Raw genomic sequence first — 16,050 nt, 5'->3', positions numbered from 1 at the left:
CCCAATGGCTTTTTTTTTTGCCTGGGTGGGGAAAGGGGATCATGGTGGTTGTGGCGACTCTCTACTCGGGTTTGTGGATGACGTGCAAACCGCATTAGTAGGCATGGTTAAACTATTAAAGGCCCCAATGCGGCCATGGAAACATGAACCATGCAGGTACGGATAAATATCTGCATGCACGATTGAGAGTGCTGTAGTGATAATTAACGTTAAGCCTGTAACTGCACATTTGGAAGCTAAGCAGCACAAGTAAAATTTAACAAATTTTGCAAGTAAGCACTCGGAAACGGATGGTATGACGTAACAAGGCGGAAGAAAGGCACGTACGTCTCGCACTGCTTAAAATTGCGTGCATACATGGTCATGGTGCAGCGGTACTAGGTGCCACGCTGTGGTCAGATAAGAAATTTGCAAGCTGCTAATAGTTTCGTCGTTCATGGTTTCGGGCCGAGAATTCTTGCTGAAAGGTATATTGCGTCTGAGCTGGCTTAGCGTAGAGCCGCTCGGAGGGCTCCTGAATAATTTCGACCGCCTTGGGATCTTTAACGTGCACTGACACCGCACAGCACACGGGCGCCTTTTTGCGTTTCGCCTTCCTAAACGAAATTATGCTGCTTTTGAAACAGTTCGCAAAAGTATGAGGTTATCTGAAATCAATTGCCTGTAGAACAGCCACAACGCTGCCGAACATAGCCAAAGAGTTTAATTTTTGTATTTTGTAAACATCGTACATAGTTATCTCCTGTTCTTTCTCGCTATCTAAGATATTAGACTGCCACGGCCGCCAACATTTTCCTTTTCACTCAAGAAGCAGAGTCGCATATAACAAAACTGCGCGAAACCGAAACTGACATCGCTGTGGCTAACTTCATGGCTTCTTGCTTGTTGGCTCCTGCTTGAACGCGCGCTACGCGCGCGGTAGCCTGGTTGCGGTGGAGCGGTGCAGCGGCGAAATCCTACCGATTTTATAAGTTTACCTTTTTGCGTGTATGCCATGATTGCCTCATTGAAGTATCAGGAACGTGGTGGGCGCATGTGCAAATTTCGTGCTGTACTTTAAAATATCAGTACTGTCCTTGTCACTGATTTATATGCCATTCTGTGGTTCTCTCTAGATTGAGCGAACATGGAAACAAATGCAAGTTTTATTGATGAGCTCGAGACCTTAATAACTGGTTCTGCAGGAGCCCGGGAAATCTTGTGTGAGGTTTGTATGATTCCTGCGCCTGTGAAGAAGCTGGCTAGGGGTATGTGTACTCGACAATAAATCCCTGTTACCTTTTCAGCTGAGTGATCCAAGCATAGTCTTGAAAGGCGACCGCAAGGACCTCGATTATGGTAACGCTCTTTTTTTGTTTACTTTTTCACGACATTGGTTAGCTTGTCATTTTAATGTGCAGCTCACTGCTGCACGAGTTAACAACCGGCTGGCATTTTGCAGCTGGTCGTGCAGACAGACAGATTTCACTTGTGTATTGTCACTGCCGCTGAGATTCTGTAAATAGTCGCAAAAAGTAGTTGAGCCCTGGCAATGTCAACTCAGTTTGAGGGGTAAAAAAGCGAACATTGCATTGCATAAATGCATGATGAAAACTTAGTTGAATTTGCTAATTGGTGAACGGCACTATATATCTAGCTTTTGAACACACCACGCGTTATCTTGGGTACACCCCGGCCTTATCTTACGTCAGCTCTTATCCAGTGAGCGTTCGTAAAAACTATGATGTTCCGTTTTCTTTTCACTTCACAGTCCAGTAAATGCTTATCATGACTACTGGATAACTTCACTGCTAAGTGTGGGCTTTTGCATGCATTTAATTATTACACCACGAGTGAAACCTCACTGACAAGTGTGGTCTTTTGCATGCATTTATTATTACACCACGAGTGAACCCTCAACTTGGAGGTTAATATCAATCAATCATTTAGTCATCATAATATGAATTAACATCATTATTTTGAGCTGTCACATTGGTTGTCACGCTTCTCTCAGCTGGGCTTCCTATCTGTGTGGAACTGCTTGAAAAACAACAGTTTAATGTTGACTTCCGGCCATGAAAAATCTTTCTCATTCAAGGCTTTTTGTTGCTTTTAAGAGTTTGTAATGCTGTTTTGTTGTGTGCATTTTAGTTTATATGGTTTTGCATTGGTGCCAGTTCCGCCGGGATTCCGCTGGAAAAAGTTCGGGTTAAATTAATGCGAAGACATATGTTAATATGTGATAATTTGTTATTCTATACATAATGCTTAATTTTCATGCTGTTAATATGAAGACTTGGAATTTCTGCTCTTGCAGTTGAGACAGATGATCTACTCGTCATGCAAGCTGCTTTGCTATCTTGTACAAACCGACGAGATGATGTGAGCCTTACAAAAGAAAACTTTTCTGACCTTGGCTATGCACAAATTGCGATACATTGTGCTGAATCTGACGATGAGAGTTCTGGTCAAAACTGTCTTCTGAATGACCAGGGAAGGGTAAGCTACCACACTTTTGAATATACTCCAATATGTTGGTCACCTCTTTAACGAACCGCAAATGAAATGATGCTACAAATGACAGAGTTTCAGCAGAAGGTCTAGCCAACAGAAGTTAATTGTTGTGGTCAAATTGGTTTTTGTACTGAACATTTAGTCACTTGGGAAAACTGGTATCACTGCTTTTTCTGGCTAAACCTTTGCCCTGTTAGTGCAGAAAGTTCTCATAAAGGTGGAATTTGCTGCCAGATGTTGTTTAATACCAGTTTAGTTGTTGGATTTTGGCCAGGATGGATAAGAATGGCTTATTGCTTGTGGCAATACCAGAAAACAAATTACTATAATGGTGAGAGCAGCAGCACCATTAGTCAGCAAGAGGATAAAAGTATCTGTGTAATAGCCAGTTGTGGCTGGGCGCAGTGACCGGAATTCTCGAGGGGTGTTGCTACAGTCACTTTTGTGCAATGTTCTCTCTTATCCAAGCTCTCTTTTCTGTAAAAATGACATATTTGCAATCTTGGGACACTAATCTTAATTCTTTCAATTTACTGGACTTATTCCCCTCTAGTGTCCCATTATTGTCATGTCTGATTAGGAGGATAACTTACCATATAGTCTAAAGCATATCAAACCTTTACTTGTATCCTACCGTCAAATTTTTGGTGTTTTGTTTAACAGATGGTGTCATTGTTCCTGCTCATGCAAAAAAAAATCTGCTTCTTCTTTTGGCTTGGCATCACCTCATACAACACACACTTCTGATTAATTTTGGCCAATATGGGTTAACGCTGCAACCAAACTAATATTGAACAAAACGCTGTGTCATAGGCTCCTTTGTGCAAAATTTAAAGCATGAACAAGTCAGCAGTTTGGCCAGGAGAAGTGTTATTACCTCTGGCCCCGAGTGGTGCAACTATTATATATATATATATATAAAAAAAAACTTTCATTTTTAGCAGTCATCTGTTTCATTGCTCCAGGATTTGTGGCCTGAATACACTTTTACAGTTCCCATGGCTCACACAGTGTGTAGGTTTTGCTGACAAAAAGCTAGGATTGCTATTTCAGTCTTACTTTCATCTGCATTTTAGCTTACAGTGGTACTGGCGTTTTGCAGAAAGCGGCATTGACTCTGACTGCCCATGTTAACGCTACTTCTACATCAAAAGGAATTCCGGTCAACTTTGCCAAGGTTCTTGCCAGTTGTGTAAGACCATCTTGTATTCGTTCAAACTGTTTTCGAGTGTTCATTCAGGGTCGTTATTAAAGCATCCATTACTGTGTTTCAGACTGTCTGTCCATTGGAACTGCTGTGTCGTCTGCATGCTGGTGGTGTCATGTTCATTGAAGACTATATTGCACTGTGAGTTGTTGGGTATAGGCTCAGCCAGTCATTTCTGGTGATATCTGTCCATATTCTGGTCTGCCACAAGTGCCGCTGCATGGCAGCAATTTAGCAGTTTCTTTTTCTGCAAGCTTTCTCATATGTCTTTTGCCAGTGCAACATCATAAGACAGTCTGTAAGTAATTAATGGGTATCATACTGGAATGTAATTACTGCTGTGTGTTGACTAGTTGCCAGGCTGACTGCTGTGGTATGTGCCACTGGACGTGTAGGTTAATTTGGAAACCAGTGCTAACATGGGCCTCATGGCATGGCCGCAGACCATTATGACAGTAAAAATGATCCATCTCCTAATGATTACAGACACTGATAAAAATAAAGCCTATAAAGTAATATTTTCTTTAAAGATCCAGTGTTGGTCATAAACTCAAACGGCCATAACTCACAGGGGCTGTTGCTCTAACTGCTGCTGTCTACAATTTCAGTAATGTGCAGAAACCTCAAGTTATTGCAGACCTGAGCAGAAGCCTGTTTGCTTGCTGCCAGAATTGTGAGCAGAATGAACCATTTGCATTCACATTCTCAGGTGTGTGCAATTTTGGGAAGTAGGCATGGTGTAGCAATGTGCTTATTGTTTTCCTCATTCATTGTTCTCTTCTTGCAGTCTTCATGTGTGCTCTAGTCTCCAGCGCTTATTCAGCATCAGACCACAATATTGCGAGTCCATCCGTCAGAAAGGTATGTTGCTTATATGCACTCAAATTCTCTGCAGTATTTGCCCTCCTCCAGGAGAAATGGGCTCTTTGCTGAACTGAAAAGTAAACCCGTCGCCTCCGAGTTCTTATGAGCATGAAAACTGTCTGTACTTTTTTCGGCACCTTCTTCTAACATTATTCAAGGGTGCTTTTTTTATAGCACTACACATGTTTGCTTAGTAACTTGTGTATAGTAACTCTTCTTTTGTGGCTTTAAGCAAGTGGAAAAAGTGAATTTTATTGAAAAAATGGTTGTGACTTTTACCCTGCTAATTTGTCACCACATTTTAACCAAGCATCTTTGTTGAAGGGACACTAAAGGCAAATCCAATGGAAACAACCTACACTAGACTGATAGATTAAAAACGTTCCGGAACACTACCAGTATTTTCTGTGCATGAAAAGGTGGTTGTGTTCCTGAGGAAAATGCAGTGGAATCTCCCCTTTACACCACCATGAAACACTCGGGCTATTACATCGTTTTTACAATGTTGTCCCTCCAGTGAACAAGACCAAGTGGCAGACATCCTTGTCAATCGGAGAAAACAAATGAATGTAAAATTGCTTTTCCTGCCGATCACACGAGCCTCTCTTACAACATTTATCAAGAGCTAGCACCACCATACTACTAGCCTTGAAGCTCAGTTTATCACCAATAATGCTAATAGTGGCCTCACCATTCACAAAATAGCGTGAAAAACCCAAAGAGCTTGTGCTTGGCTTTCGAGTTGAGGTTAGTTGAGTGGGCCCTCATTCCAGGAGCCCATTGTCTTTTGCTGCTGCTCTTGCCCAGTTCACCAGCCAAAGCTGGTCTTCCGAGTGTGAGCTGGACAGCACCACCTCCCAGTTTATTGACTCTCGCAATATCTGGATTGTTCTGGCACGCTCATACCATGTGGTATAAGCTGCGCATGAGTTGCTGCATATGAAGGCTTCACACAGGCCAACTGGGCAGCATGTGAAGTGAGCGACGCTTTGCAGTCTGAATGGTAGTCGCTGCGATGCTTTCATATATCAGTGGTGCTTTCCATCCCCATTGAAATAGTGTTGAAGGCGAAAGTAATAGCCAGTTGTGGCTGGGTGCAGTTACCAGATTTCTCGACGGGTGTTGCTACAGTCACTTTTGTGCAATAATCTCTCTTATCCAAGCTCTCTTCTTCGCAAAAATGGCATATTTGCAATCTTGGGACACTAATCTTTCAATTCACTGGACTTATTCCCCTCTAGTATCCCGTTATTGTCATGTCTGATTAGGAGGATAACTTATCATATAGTCTAAAGCATATCAAGCCTTTACTTGTATCCTACCTTCAAATTTTTGTAGTTTTGTTTAACTCACTGCAATGCCTCAGTGGTTAGAGTGCTCGACTACTGAGCCAGAAGACCTGGGCTGAATCCTGGGTGTGACAACCGTGTTTCAATAATAGCGAAACTCAAAAGATGCCCATATGCTGTGTGGTGTCAGCTCACGTTAACCTCAGGCGGTCTAAATTAATCCGGTACCCTTCACTACAGCACCCCTCACAGCAATGTGTCACTTCGAGCCGTTAAACCCCACAATTTAGAATTTTTGTTGAAGTATTCAGTGATTGCAGTATGTTAACCACTATGCTTTTTCAGCGGTAGCTGCCTTGGCTATATGCTAGAGCACAGAAATTGAAAATATACAACAGTAGTGGAGAACTGGTGTTCACCTTGTGTTATTGTTTGTAAAAAGTTACGTGGGCAGAATTGAAGTTACATATCTAAATCTGTACTGCAAAATCTCGTTAATTCGAACTTCAAGAGACCGGAAAAAATGTTCATATTATCCGAAAGTTCGAATTATCGCGCTGTCAAGACCCGCTTACATTATAGTAAATTTATCGCCTACTTTTGAGATAAGAACAGCGCGACAGGAACAGTTTCTCGCATTTCCATCAATGCTTTATCACATGCACACTGTTAGGAGAGTTGAAGCAGAACTGATCCAGAATGGTGAGGGCCTTTCCAACATCTTTTACAGTGCGATGCGGTAGCTGTGGAGCCCCCTCAAAAGTGGCTGCATCGTGTGTTAAGATCCTTCCCCATACAAAGAGCGAACCGTACGGGACAAGTGCACAGTTTCGGCGCACTGGGACTGGAAGAACCACGTGGATGGAAGCGAGAGAAATGCGCAGCGGTGCCAGTGTCCTAAACGGTGTGCAGCTGGGCTCATTTGGCTGGTTAGATGCGCGGCCGAAAGTAAGCGTCACCGCAGACCAATGTGAAGCTCGGTCAAATGAAACCGAAACTAAGTGGTCAGGATATTCTCCGGGATGGGGCCGTTCGTTTTTCATCACACCTGCCGTTGTGCGCACGTCACAGCCACGCGGGAAATACTGTGCAGCCTGAAAATTAGGTCTGAGTTGTGCTATTTGGAAGATTGCTTGCCGTGCCAGTTGTACCTGGATGCAGCCTCTCTTCGGGAAGCCATTTGAAATAACCGGTGCGAGACGCATAGCGTTCAAATTAGTGAGCATCCGACGCTATAGACTCACATGGGCATTGGGTGGGACTGTGCAGTCTGTTAGAATTATCCAGATTTCAAAATTAATGAGGGCCGAATTAGCAAGCTCCTGCAAGGGCACCTTGAGTCTCAAGGTGATGGTGCTTGGCACCACCATGGACCCTTAGCCCCCACACCGAAGCTGTCATCCGCACCGTGGCGATAGGTTGTAAGGTGAAGGGTAGATATCATGAACGGTGACGGTCGGGGCCATGTTCAAGCATCGGCCGATGGGTTCCCCGTCTGTTTACCAGTCGTGGGGGCTCCGGGACCTTCTTGTGAATAAGACGTTGAATCACAGGCGACATTTTAGGAGCCGTCAGTATATCTATATCGCATGAGTACTACTTCTAAAAAACCTGATCGGTCCCTGAAAAGGAATCGCACCGATGAAAGCATTGCCAGAACTCGACCCGACTCTTAACATTTTCCTCGTTTCCTGATTGTTCACTCTCTTATAGACAGTGAACCAATTGCTGCCATGTCTATCTTTCTCATTGCTAGGACCCTAGATAAAATGATAGGCAAAAACTACAATGCAAAGAAACTCACATCCGGTGATCTTCTTGTCGAAGTGTCACAGAAAGACCACTCAGACAGCCTACTCAAGCAAAAAAAGTTTGCTCACCTCCTGGTAACCATCTCCCGCTACTGCAGCCTAAACACAGTACAAGGTGTTATTTCCGAACACGACCTTGTCCGTGAAACAGACTCAGACCTCCTTGAAAGCTTCAGAGATCAAGGTGTCTTTGCCCTTTGTCGCATCAAAGGCGGAATGATGAAGAGGTGGTGACACCCTACATCGTCTTGACTTTTGAACGGTCCCGTCTTCCAGATGCTGTAAATGCAGAGTTCATTCACTGCAAAGTCCGTCCATATATCCCCAAGCCGAGATGTTTCAATTGTCAAAAGTACGGGCACGGATCAAAAACGTGCCGGAGAAAATTCACATGTGCGAAGTGCGGTGCCCACGAGCACCCAACTGATAACTGTAGTGCCGCTCAAGTAGAGTGTCCAAACTGCCACGGGCCACACGTTGCGTACTCGCGGACATGTCAGACATTCCAAAATGAGAAAAAAATCATTCAACTGAATGTCATCGAAAACATTACATTCCTGGAAGCCCGGAAGAAGCCCTCGCTTCTCTCCAGAAGATCCTATGCTGACGCAGCATGCCGGGGGGCTGGGCGGCATCTCGTCTCAGTGGGCACGCAATTCAGCATCGCTGATGCGCGCCCACTTCGGCCCCTCACCAAGCAGCCTCCGACTGCACCAAACTTCCATGTCCCAGAGGTCAACTTTTCGCAGACCTCTGGGAAAACACAGACAATTGAGAGGGAGTCTCTCCCTCTTGAAAAATCCACGTCTGCTTCCTCATCTCCACCGGAAGCAATGGACGACGTGACACTGGGACCCTCACCGTTGGAGGCGCTGAGGGAGTCCCCCCAAGAGAGGCGGAGTCTCCTAGACCGTCTCAAACCAAAAAGACATCTTCCAGTCAAGCCGCCTGATATAGGCGGCGACATCTAAATAACCCCAAATAGTCTTCGCTTTCTCACTAAGAAATATGGCTGTCGAGAGAATTATTCAATGGAACTGCAGAGGTCTACTTAAGAACCTGGATGACATATATGAAATACTCACGCAATACCAACCAAACATACTTTGCCTACAAGAAACACACTTAAACCCAACACAGACAAACTTTGTAACAAAAAAAGTAGTATACAGGAAGGACAGGCAAGGCAGTGCCCACTCATCAGGTGGCGTTGCTGTGGTGGCTCAGTATTCAATTCTCTTTCAATGTCTTCCACTGGCTACTGATTTAGAGGCAGTGGCAATACGAGCCCTAACTTTCGGCAGAGTAATAACCATATGCTCCCTATATATCCCACCAGATCATCGCCTGTCCATTGATGAGCTCGAAAAACTCCTTGACCAGCTACTCGAGCCGTTCCTGTTGGTTGGCAACTTTAATGCACACCACCCATTATGGGGAGGTAATAGAACTGATTCTCGAGGTGCACTAATTGAAAAATTCCTGTTATCATCTGGCTCGTGCTTATTCATTAGAAGCGAACCAACACATTTTAATGCAACACACAGCTCATACACGACGATAGACCTTGCTATTGGCTCTCCATTGCTCTTGGCAGCTACTGAGTGGGCTGTTATTAATAACCTCTATGGAAGTGACCACTTCCCCATTTCTCTAAAATACACAGAAAATATAAATCGGAGGGTAAATAATCCTATAAAGTTTAAAGAACAGATTACTGGCTGAAAGTTGTTCCAAGAACTCTCAGCACTGCCCTGTTCATCAAGTACAAACATAGGTATAGATGAATCTCAATCCTAGGTCACATTGCACATTATAGACGCTGCACAGAAATCCATTCCACAGACATTAGGTAAAATACAAAAGAAACGAAAGCCATGGTGGAATGCACAGTGCAAGAAAGCTCGTCAGGACCAAAATAATGCATGGTCAAAATTCCGCCGTTATCCTACGGCTGACAACTTAGTAAACTTTAAGCGAGCTAAAGCAAATGACAGGCATACTCGGCATATATCCAAATGGGAAAGTTGGCAATCATTTCTCTCTTCTGTAAATTCTTACACAGATATGCATAAAGTGCACAGTAGACTAAACGCACTTAAAGAGCATAGTTCACATCCAATTCCTCTTGTTAGCGCTGCTGGTGACACATTGGAGCACCAAGCAGATGCACTAGGCAAACACTTTGAATACACTTTTAGTTCAGCACATTATACAGATTCTTTCTTGAGATACAAGCTAGCTGAGGAGCGCAAACCTGTTCACAATAATAAAACGCCATCAGTAGGAGGATACAATAGCCCATTTACTTTACAAGAGTTGAAAGTTGCCTTAGACACTTGTGGCAACTCAACAGCAGCAGGCCCTGACAGGGTCACATATGGAATGCTCAGGCACTTGCATGAAGAAACCCTTGAAACTGTCCTGTGCCTGTTTAATAAGATATGGGCTGCTGGACATCTTCCAAAAGCCTGGAGAGAAGCGATTATCATGCCGATATTAAAGCAAGGCAAAGAAGCCACACTTACGGCCAGTTATCGGCCAATTGCCCTAACCAGCTGTTTATGTAAACTCTTTGAAAAAATGGTGAATCGGTGCCTTGTGCATTTTCTTGAAATCAGCGGTCTTCTTGACCATTACCAAGCTGGATTTAGGGCTAACCGGTCAACCACTGACCAGCTTGTTGCCTTCGAATCTTCGTAAGGGATGTTATTGTGCATAAACAGCGCTATTTTCTTTGATTTAGAGAAAGCTTACGATACCACATGGTGCTATGGTATCATCCGGGACCTGTTCGTCTTTGGGATCTCGGGGAATATGCTGTCCACCATTCAAAGTTATCTGTCTGAACAAACATTCAAGGCCCGTGTAGGGAACTCGTTATACAAGCAGTTTATACAGGAGAATGGTGTCCCCCTAGGTGGCGTTTTTAGCTGTACTCTTTTTATTGTGAAAATGAATTCATTGAAGAATGTCCTGCCTAGATCTATATCCTACTCCGTTTATGTCGACGATGTACAAATAAGTTACAAGTCATGTAATTTGTCCATCTGTGAGCGGAAAATTCAGCTAGGAGTGAACAAAGTATCAAAGTGGGCAGACCGAAACGGATTTAAACTCAACTCATCAAAGACTGTAAGCGTACTCTCCACAAAAAAACGTGGCATTAGACCTAAACCCGACATCACACTTAACGGGCAGAGTATTGCTGTTCAAAAAGAGCTCAAATTTTTTGGCGTCATAGTCGACGAAAAGCTCACATTCATCAAACACATTAAGCAGCTAAGACTTAAATGCGTGAAATCAATGAACCTTTGAAATCAATGAACCTATACATTAGTTCTATCACGTATTGACTACGGATCAGTAGTGTACGAGTCAGCACGAAAAAGTACCTTAAAAATGCTCGATGCTGTGTACCACCTGGGTCTGCGGTTGGCTACTGGTGCTTTTCGTACAAGCCCTATTGCCATTTTGTACGTTGAGGCGGACCGATGGTCACTTGAATGACGGCGGAAATACACAAGTATAACGTACGCTACGAAGGTATTATCTCATGCTGACCATCCATGCAACGTGCTGTTGCAAAACCCAACCTGTACACTGCTCTTTTCAAACCGACTGTCTGAAACCCCACCCCACCTTTACCCATTAGAGTCGCCACACTTGTCCAAGACATGAACATACCAGTCTCCAACATTCTGGTAACTTCTTCTAAAGACATAATTGCTCCCTGGCAAGTGTATCCAGTTGACTGCGACACATCTTTTCGTGAGGTTGGTAAGAATGGGTCACCAATTGCCATAAAACAGCATTTCCTGTCCCTACGAGCAAAATATCAGTACACAGAGTTTTACACTGATGCCTCAAAGACATCCTCAATTTCATGTGCAGTTCACAGTTGTCAATTTTCTGACACACAAGCATATTTATTGCGGAATGCCATGGTATTCTGTTGGCCGTTAGATTCATCCTGGAAAGAAAGTTTTTTACTCAGATTCCTTAAATGTGATTATGGCCCTGTCTTCTGGGAAACCCTGTAAAAACCCTGAAAACCCTGTAATGAATTCCCACTTAAAATGCTTTATGTCTGCATGCACATTGAACCTTAAAATTACAGTATGCTGGGTACCAGGTCACTGTGGAATAGATAGAAATGAAGAAGCTGACAGGCTTGCAGCATCAGGTGCCGAACTGAGTAGGATGGATATAAAACAACTTACATACCAGGACCTCAGGCCATATATTAGGACCACTTCACAAAGAGTGGCAGCAGGATTGGGATGAACAAACAGACAACAAACTGCACACAATAAAACCATGGATTGGGAGGCATGCCGCAGAAAAACAATATAGATTCAAAGAAGTTGCTCTCTTCAGACTGAGGATAGGACGTACATACATCACACACTCACATCTTTTACAGGGTACTCCGGCACCACAATGTGCGAGATGTGGAGCCCACATCTCAGTTGCCCACACATTAATCATATGCCCCAGACTGGATACACAAAGACGACAGCACTTCCCTAAACTTCACACATTTAAAATACCAATTCACCCTTCATTATTTTTAGGTGATCACCACATGTTTTCATTGGATAGGGTTTTTAAATTTTTAACTGATGTAGGTTCTTTACGAGAGATTTCATATTCAAAGTAACCTTAGCACCTCCTCATTGCTGAGGAGAGTGCCGAGCTTACCCATAGCTGCCAGACGCCTCACTCTTCTTGCTCAAGCAAAGACTGTGGTTGAGGCTACCTGGCTTCGTTTTTCATATATAACTCCTCTTAACACAAGTTCTAGGCGCTATATATCACTTTAACGCATTTCACCAGACATTTAGGCACCTTCTTCACTCTCTATAATCATGCACATATCACTATTATTAGGCCCTCTACACCTGGTGTTGATTTTATCATCTGTACATATTTTAGCCTGAGTAGACCAAAAACTTTGTGTTTAGTGCTCATTGGCCTTAGGTGCCCTTGCGCATAAAAACCTAGCATGATCATCATCAAGAATTAGCAAGCTTTTACTGTACTTTATTTCAGGGCAAAATTCATCGCATGTCATAGTTTTAGCATTAATGCTCTCTTGACTGAGAGTCTAACTGGCCCAGACATGCATTTAATCTTGGTAAACTTCATCTGCCCTGTTGCTACCACTTCTGAAAACTTTATTTTGTGGCAGTTTTTGCATGATATTTAATTGTACATCTGTATTAATGAGGCTTCCTTTATTCTAGGTTTGCTGCACAGTGCTGGAAACTGTTCTGCAGCGTGAGTTCTTCTCATTTGATATGTACGGTTAATGAACGTTTTCAGTGACCATTGGCATTTATCGCTGTTTCGTGCAGTTCTATGCATGACATAGTCATTACAGAATGATTGGGACAAAATGTACGGCAACCTTGAGATGTGCTTGTGAAGTTATTTGTTTAAGGTGCCATTTGTGGCCCTTATGGCGCAGTGACAATGTTATATGAGTATGCCACTGTCAGCATGCTTAACACAAATGCTCAAGCACGTGTCTTCCACTAACATTAGCGCTGCTGGGTGCCGGCTGCTGGGTCTGAGACAATACTAGAGTGGAAGCAGGGAATGAGCTTGCTCCAACCGCCGCAAACACACCACGCAGCATGGTCTTGGACTCAACGCCCAGCGCTCAGGGGCTGAATATCAGCGCAGGACGAGCAGTCAGGCGTTCGTGTCAAGTGTGCTGATGGCAGTACACCGAGCAGTGCTTATTCAGGGTACTAAAGTTAAAAGCCATTATCTTTACTTATTGGCAGTTTGTGTTGCTGGCCTCCAAGTGCAATAACTGACTTTCATTTCATTCTACTTCCCAATATATTTCATGTGAAATGGTGCCCCAGAAGTATTTACCAGTAATCTTTCAAGTAGTATCTTTATTGACTGGAAATTTATATTACAGGCATTCTGTGGAAGACTTCTTTCCATAATTGATATGAAAGAACATGTCAGTGGGTTGTCTCTTTTATCGTTGGCAAATAATTTTACATTCCAAACTACCTCGTATAGATTGGCTTCAGTGACGTCCTTTTGTGTGCAGATCTTCACTTTGTTTTAATAAAATTAGTACAAGTTTCATGAAACCAAGATTGAGATTGATGATTTTGCTGGGAACATAAACATGGTGTAATGTACCCATTCCATAATTCGTTAAGTTGGCTTCTCCACATTGCACTGCCCTAAAAATTGTTTCATTGACCATTGCTAAATTGAGAACATGTGGTACACTTACGTTTCTACACCACAGGTGTACGTAGTGTTGCTGCAGGAACCGTGTTGACATATTTCGCTTCATAAAAGACACAAGTTACGGCTATATATTGTCTAAAGGGGTTGAGACAAAAATTTCTATAGTATATCCTGCTTTCGAATGTTGCATAAGAGATCAGTAAACATGAATCACCACATGAAAATTGCTCATGCTCAATACCTAACTTAAAATTGAATTTACTCTTCCGTGCTGTTCTGGTTTCAGTTTCAGCTTTCGAAAGAGAGTTGTGACATCACAAGTGAGCTCAAGATCAAGTGAGGCATACAAAAACTGCATTATAATAGCTCTATATTTTCTTGCTTTAGCATGTTTAGCATTAGAGTTCGAACAAATTAAAAAAAACAAAGCAGCAGTTATATTGCAGCTTTTGTAGGCCTCATGTGATCTCATATTCACTTGTGATGTTGAAACTGAAACTGAACTGAAATCGAAACTGAAATTGCAGGGGAAAAAAATTCAATTACAAATAATTTATTGAGCGCTGGCAAATTGCACATTGTGATTCATGTTTACTAATGTCATACGTATCATTCTAGAGCAAAAACACACTCCGAAAAGTGTAGTGATAAGACCCCTTTAAAAAAAAAAAAATTTACTGGTGAAGCTCTGGCTTGATGCGGTTAGTTCAGCGAGTAGCTATCATTGGGTTTAAGCTTTGTATCTGCTTTGGCGCTTTTTGGTTTTTTGTGTTAGATGAGCAATGTGTATAGACCTCCTGCATGTTTGCAAACAAACGAGGTGGCGCTGCAGTCGCTAGCGGGCTCGCGGTAGGCAAAAAGCCAGGGAGTGGTGTCGCGGAGAGGTGCCGAGCGCGGGTTTTCAAGGCTTGTGTAGGCGCGTTTTCAGTTTCTGCGAATCACAGCAATGGTTGATGCTTTCAACTTAGTAATTTCTCGAAGTACACGAGCTCGCGTTGGCCATGTGCGGCGTATTCAGAGAAATAGTTCACCACTGTGTATTGTATGTATCGTTAGTAGTAAACAAAGCGTTTCTGCAGTAGATTTATACGCTAGGCATTGAATGAAGTAACAAGTTTTTGACACTCTGCACTTGCCAGAATAATTTTACTTTGGGACAGCAGTGAGGGGAAGTGCTGGCGTTGTTTCGGCGGAGCAGATCGATGTGCGCTCGCTGTCTGTTGGCACACATGTCGCCCTGCACGAAAAGTAGGGACAGCGTCGTGTCCCCGATCTCCTCTGTCTCGCTTAAGCGCTGTTTTTAGCCGCAGGATCACGCACCAGCCAAGCCGACTTCTCCCCTTGTTAAACTGGTCGATTTGGTGAAAACTTTTCATTTCTGGAATTATTTTCTTTCCTAGCCCTGGGGTCTCCTGTTTCGTGACGAAAAGTTATAGCAAAATATTCAGTAGAAATTTATAAATTACACTTTTTAGATGTGCATTCGTCGAAAATTGTGAGATGATTTCCTTGATTTCTTTGAGGTTTTCTTTGATTTCAGTGCCGCATTTCTGTGACCAAAGCGAAAGCTAAGAGGCCATAAACGAGGGAATAAACTTTAACATTCATTTTCTGATCTTTCACATTTTCTGCGATTGGCACCACTCACCTTCGTAATTTTGTAATGCATGAAAATAGAACGATTCTATTTGTCGCAAAGGATTCCTGAGACATTGAGGAGTGTAATAAATCTAGATTTTTTTTCCTACACGTGCAGTACTATGCTAGTTATTTTTTTAAGAAACGTTTTCATGTAACTACGCATGCATAAGTACTGATCATCTAACAAAAGTACTAATAGCGTCATCATACAGAACAGGGCTTTGTGAACAAGCTGGCATAAAAAAATTTGCGCACTTTTTACTCAATTATTTAAGACCTTGGGGCTACTTGACAAGGGTGTTAATATTAATTACTTAAGAACTGCACCAGGTATAGCTAAAAATAAAACGCATTACTGAAACTAGCGTAGCAATTTCATTTTTGCACCAAATTTAGTTAAATATCGCATGCATGAAAAACAAAATCACTTTTCATTGCCGCATCCCCTCTCAATCTCGCCATGTGTCTGTTAGTAGCACGCCTGCGGCTGCTTCTTTCCAAACAAGCTTCGCGATCATGT

The 16,050-nt window shown here is 42.9% G+C and overlaps 1 protein-coding gene across 1 annotated transcript in view; it reads left to right on the top strand.

The window, feature by feature from the left end:
* The first annotated feature begins 880 nt into the window (after window positions 1-880).
* LOC144113742 (uncharacterized) overlaps window positions 881-16,050 on the top strand; it is a 62,525-nt gene continuing 47,355 nt past the window's right edge. The window contains exons 1-9 of the mRNA XM_077647030.1: window positions 881-1,025; window positions 1,116-1,207; window positions 1,287-1,338; window positions 2,297-2,478; window positions 3,596-3,685; window positions 3,768-3,841; window positions 4,309-4,409; window positions 4,488-4,561; window positions 12,914-12,947. Coding sequence (XP_077503156.1) covers window positions 1,127-1,207; window positions 1,287-1,338; window positions 2,297-2,478; window positions 3,596-3,685; window positions 3,768-3,841; window positions 4,309-4,409; window positions 4,488-4,561; window positions 12,914-12,947 — 688 coding nt within the window. The 5' untranslated portion in view covers window positions 881-1,025; window positions 1,116-1,126. The remainder of the gene's footprint in view (window positions 1,026-1,115; window positions 1,208-1,286; window positions 1,339-2,296; window positions 2,479-3,595; window positions 3,686-3,767; window positions 3,842-4,308; window positions 4,410-4,487; window positions 4,562-12,913; window positions 12,948-16,050) is intronic.

This window comes from Amblyomma americanum, chromosome 1 (assembly GCF_052857255.1).
Source record: "Amblyomma americanum isolate KBUSLIRL-KWMA chromosome 1, ASM5285725v1, whole genome shotgun sequence".
Classification (NCBI taxonomy): domain Eukaryota; kingdom Metazoa; phylum Arthropoda; class Arachnida; order Ixodida; family Ixodidae; genus Amblyomma; species Amblyomma americanum.
Note: the sequence above shows the minus strand (reverse complement) of the source record. Positions and strands in the feature narration are given on the sequence as shown.